Source organism: Ammodytes marinus (assembly GCF_949987685.1).
Source record: "Ammodytes marinus genome assembly, chromosome: 18".
Classification (NCBI taxonomy): domain Eukaryota; kingdom Metazoa; phylum Chordata; class Actinopteri; order Uranoscopiformes; family Ammodytidae; genus Ammodytes; species Ammodytes marinus.
Genome location: NC_137222.1, coordinates 1558169 through 1563722, shown reverse-complemented (window position 1 = coordinate 1563722; position 5554 = coordinate 1558169). Strand labels below are relative to the sequence as shown.

General features: G+C 36.6%; 1 protein-coding gene across 1 annotated transcript in view; it reads left to right on the top strand.

Moving 5' to 3' along the window:
• Positions 1–420: 420 nt before the first annotated feature.
• il1b (interleukin 1, beta) overlaps positions 421–5554 on the top strand; it is a 5304-nt gene continuing 170 nt past the window's right edge. Inside the window, exons 1-6 of the mRNA XM_080046259.1 lie at positions 421–533; positions 1757–1808; positions 2161–2353; positions 3717–3893; positions 4607–4743; positions 5361–5554. The exon at positions 5361–5554 is cut by the window's right edge and continues 170 nt beyond it. Coding sequence (XP_079902385.1) covers positions 496–533; positions 1757–1808; positions 2161–2353; positions 3717–3893; positions 4607–4743; positions 5361–5554 — 791 coding nt within the window. The 5' untranslated portion in view covers positions 421–495. The remainder of the gene's footprint in view (positions 534–1756; positions 1809–2160; positions 2354–3716; positions 3894–4606; positions 4744–5360) is intronic.

Here is a 5554-nt window from a genome sequence, read left to right as displayed (position 1 = left end):
AGTTGCCCAAGATTGAACCAAAGATTGAACCGCGTGCGGGGGTAGGGGAGATTGAGAGGAAGTCCTGTGTGTGTGTGTGTGTGTGTGTGTGTGTGTGAGTGAGAGTAAACCTCTGTGTGTGTGTGTGTGTGTGTGTGTGTGTGTGTGTGTGTGTGTGTGTGTGTGTGTGTGAGTGAGAGTAAACCTCTGTGTGTGTGTGTGTGTGTGTGTGTGTGTGTGTGTGTGTGTGTGTGTGTGTGTTTGTGTGTGTGTGTGTGTGTGTGTGTGTGTGAGTGAGAGTAAACCTCTGTGTGTGTGTGTGTGTGTGTGTGTGTGTGTGTGTGTGTGTGTGTGTGTGTGTGTGTGTGTGTGTGTGTGTGTGAGCAACAAGGAAGTATATAAGTAGTGTGGTGCAGTCCCGAGCCAGTCACACAAGACTAGAGAGAGTAGAAGCTCCATTGAAAAAAAAAAAACGTCCCATATTTAATTTTTATTTCTTCAACACTTTAAAACAAGATGGACGGCTTTGATAGAAGTCAAGCTCTGCCGAACGGGTAAGTTACATTTTCATATAATTTTAAAGTTAGATTTTAACCCATAAGAACCCGGACCCAGTTCTACTTATAGGAAAAATATGAGGGATGGATGGAACACAGACAGAAGTAGACCACATAGAACACATTTCTGATGTTTTCTCAATTTTTTTTTTTTTTTTTTTGGAAATTTTAATTTTTTTTTTAATCCAAAATATTATCCAAACTTTTTTTTTTTGAACCCTAATATTAGAATGTGTTGTCATTAATTTTTGATTAAATTTGTTCAAATGTACTTTGAATTTAGCAAAATAACATATATTAGCATCAACAACTGATTTTTCTGAGCTCCTGCACCAGTGTCTTGGAGGAGGGGGGGGGTGGGGGGGGGGGGGGGGGCGACACCAGTTTGTAAATGCTGCCATACTGAGAAATACAGAGAGAGTTTTGTGGCGCTGATAATAGGCTTAAATGAACTTTGTGTCAACTCATTTGGCGATGGCTTGAATGTAACCGAGCATTTGTTTACATGGAAAAAGTTACGCAATATAGCTTTAAATCAAACCTAACATGTGTAAAACCAGCTGAGTGCATGAAATCTGTGTTGACATGACGTAGCAGGAGTTCCCGAAAACCATCAGCTGACAGCATTTTTTTTTGACTGTGTTTCACTTCTCACTCGAAACAACTGGGACACGTGTTTGTGAACAAAACATGACAAAAAGTGCACCAAAAAAAATGCATTATCTGAACAAAATCATTCTCAAAAACTGACATTTATACATATACTTAAAGACCTACTTCACTGGTGGAAATATGAAGGTGTATTGAACTCTGAGATGCTATGTAGTATAAATGTGTAAAAACTTTAGAAATCGGTTCATCTTAGCCTGAGAAAAGGCAGAAAGAGTGTTTTATGGTCTCACTGTCTAACCTTACATTTTACCATGTGTGACACCACATATGGTAAAATGTAGGGTTTAGGATTAACAGGACAGCTGGGCCAAGGGAAGACTGAGGGAAGAAAAACCGCATTCATTATATTATAATAGTAGATAGTAGGCTGGTTTTGTATGGGTGAAGTATTCCTTTAACATCTGAGACAAGTATTGGTGCATTGGTAAATAATCAGATGTGAATTTCGACCATAAAATAGACTACAGCTAATTGGTGTAAAAACAATTAAAAAAAGTATAATTTTGAGAATAAACTTCATATTTTTAACAGGGTTTTGTTTTTTTCAGCTCATCTGATTTTGAGGACGGAGAATTTGAACCCTGCTGCGCTAACATGACGGTAAGATAAATTATTTATCTTTAAAAAATAATTTGGGTAAATATGATTTCTTATGTAATGGTAAAGATTCAGTGTGCTTTCGTCTACGCCTGTATTTTTGTATGTGTATGTGTGTTATTATGTAATGTTTGTTATTGTGAGTAAGAAAATAGAAGAAAAAAAAATGTTATGTCATGCCTGGTTAAATAAAGGTGAAATATATACAAAATGTAAAAATAAATAAAAGTAAAATTAATTAAAAAAAAATAGCAAATTATTTATTTCTTAAAAAAAATAAAGGAAATCGTAAAAAAAAATTAAGGTAAATAAAAAAAAAATGTTAATAATTAAAATATCTGTTTTTTGTGTATAGGCTGAGCACAATGAGAGCCAGTCCTTCCACCTCGCCGATGGGCTGGATCTGGTGGTTACCCAGAATCCTCTGAGTTTCCGGCGTGTGGGAATGCTAATGTTAGCTGCTAACAAGATGAAAAAGATTTCTAAAGCATGTGGCCACAAACCGAGCAACCAGCTATCCAGTGAGCTGGTAGACTGTCTGATGGATGGTGAGCATGGATCTGTTTTGCTTTATTTTAAACTGTGGCGGGGGGGGACATTACATTTTTTTTTTTAATTATAATTTTTTTTAAATACTTAAAGGTGCAGTGTGTAATATGACATCATCAAGAAAGTTCTACAAAGTTCTAGAATGCAACGCTCCCTGGGTAACCCCACCCCTTTTGAATAATAACAGAAGCTACAGTGGCCTTCAAGGACAAGAACAATTCTAAATTTTCAACAATGCACCTGATGACATTCCAACTATGACACTTTCAAGATGGCGGCACTAGGCCTTGGTCCAAAATATGCAGAAATAAGGACATATATGAGACCCTTTCTAAGGGAAAAAATAATGTGAGAGTGTGGATGTGTGGAGGAAGACATAGAGCTGTAATGTCTGATGAAATACAGTAAGGGCAACACTGAGAGACCATGATTCACAACAGGGTTTTCAGTGTTGCCCTTACTGTATTTCATCAGACATTACAGCTCTATGTCTTCTAGGTCTTCCCCCACACATCCACACTCTCACTGCCACTCTTCTCCCTCCAACAACCTGTCTTCATTGGTCCATTTCCAAAAAAATATATATTTTTGAGCTTTCCCTTTATACTGTATATATATGTTCACTAACAAGTCTAAAACAAGACATCTTACAGTAGTGTTTCAGTTGAAATTGCAATCTGCAGTGTTTGAAATGCACTAGGCATTCATTCTGTTTTGAATGTGTGGTTTACAGTTGTGGCAGCAGTGTGTTAGCGTTTGAAGAAAAAAATGCTGGAAATCCACAGTGTTGTGCAGGCTTCTAAATACTGAGGGGGGGGGGGGGATATAATATACTGTAAGTGTAAAGCATGTGTTCAGTGATAAAGGTACATTGTGTAGTTAAGGTGAATTTAGTGGGCAGCATCGACCTATGACCGTGAGACACAAGCACACACGGTTTCAGAACATCATGAGCTGCTCCCGAGAAAGTGAAGTGAGAGTTTTAGTTTTTTTTTGTTTAAACCAAAAGAACTAAAAGACAAGCTACTGAATGTAACAAACAACATTTCCCCTAAAAGATATATAGATGGATGGATGATTGATGGATAGATGGATAGATAGATAGATAGATAGATAGATAGATAGATAGATAGATAGATAGATAGATAGATAGATAGATAGATAGATAGATAGATAGATAGATAGATAGATAGATAGATAGATAGATAGATAGATAGATAGATAGATAGATAGATAGATAGATAGATAGATAGACAGACAGACAGACAGACAGACAGACAGACAGACAGACAGACACACAGACAGACAGACAGACACACAGAATACAATATGTGATCCACCCTTCTTGTTTTTTTCCCACAGTCACCATTGTGGATTCGTCCGCAAGCATCTGCACAGACAGCGGCCACAATCACAAGTTATACAGGCGCTCCAGCAGTGAGGTTTTCAGTATGTGTGACGCCTCAAAGAAAGAGTTCGACCTCGTTAACCAGTGTGAGCTGAGGGCCGTAGCTGTGAAGGGAGGATGCGCGGGAATGGGTAAGTAATAAGTGGTGAAAAAGTGACATTTTTAAGTGCTAAAAGCTATAGTGCGTAACTTTTTTTTATTTTAAAATGAATGTCGGTTACTTTCGAGCAATAGCCAGATGAGTTGACACAAAGTTGATTTAAGCCTTGGCTATCAGCTCCACAAAACTCTCTCTGTATTTTCTCAGTGTGGCAGCGTTTATAAACTGGTGTGTCGCCACACATAGACACTGGTGCAGGAGCTCAGAAAAATCCCAAGAAGAGCCCAAGAAATGTTTCAGTTGTTGATCCTACTGCGAGGAAAAGACACACAGACTTTTTCACGTCTGCCTGCTGTTAATCGTTTGGTCTGAGTTGGCGGGGATTCAGACCCGAGCAAAGGCAATAAGAGAAACTATATAAAAACAGCATTCTTTGCACTGATGGTCTCGTTTGCTGTCACATGTAATTGATGTTGTTTTTATTCTAGCGCCCCCCTTTGGATGAAAAGCGGTAGTGTTTTTACTACGCCAGCTGTTGTTCCTGGGTGAGCGTATACCCATGACAAAGGCATTAAGAAAAACTATATAAAAACAGCATTCTTTGCACTGATGGTCTCGTTTGCTGTTACATGTAATTTATGATCATCAGAGGGAAAAATGTACTTTTTCAGAAATATTAAAAAGTTCCGCATAGCAGCTTTAAATGTAGTTTTTTTAATGCATTGTTGTGTTGGTATTCTCCAGTGCAGTTTAAGATGGCAAAGTACAGAAGTCTGCCCAGTGCAAGACAGAGCGGTCTGACTGTCCAACTGTCTATTAACTTGACCAACCTGCACCTCTACTGCGCTATGGAGGGAGGGGCCGCCGTACTCAAACTGGATGTAAGAAGAATATACTTATTTATTTTTATTTTATGTATTTAAATACCCTGAAATCGTATAACAGATTTTCTCCTTAATTTTTATTTTATTTTTTATTTTATTTAAATTTAAATTTAAATTTAAATTTTAATTTTAATTTAAATTTAAATTTTAATTTTAATTTTAATTTTAATTTTAATTTTAATTTTAATTTTAATTTTAATTTTAATTTTAATTTTAATTTTTATTTTAATTTTTATTTTTTATTATCATATAGTGTATAGACCTACTGTGTACTATATAGCTTATCTATTATATTATGAGGCTATGGATATTATCTATCACAAACTCATCATCCTGACTTCCCATCATTTTGAAATTTTTCCTAGTTTTTGTAAAAAAAAAATTACTTTTTTCTCATTATTTTGTGTTTGTGTATCTAAATTTTTGAATGCAAAAATGTTTTCTCATATTCCCCCCGTCGTGGCCCTTAATAGAAATAGTTTTTCCATACATAAAAAAAAGTCGTCAATGAAGGATTTTTTGTTGGCCCCGTGAAAAAAAAAAAAAAAAAAAAATTATTAAATAATTTTTTTTAGTAATATTTTTTTTTTAACATTTCTTTCAAACTTTTTCAGCCACATTTTTCGGATGACGAGGATAAGATCGAGCGTTTTCTGTTCCGTAAGCAGACGACGGGCATGAATGCGACAACGTTTGAGTCAGTGTCGTGTCCCGGCTGGTTCATCAGCACGGCCGTCAAGGGAGAGGGAGCGGTCCAGATGTGCACCGTCGATTCCTCTCACGCCTCTCGTAACTTCATGGTGAAATG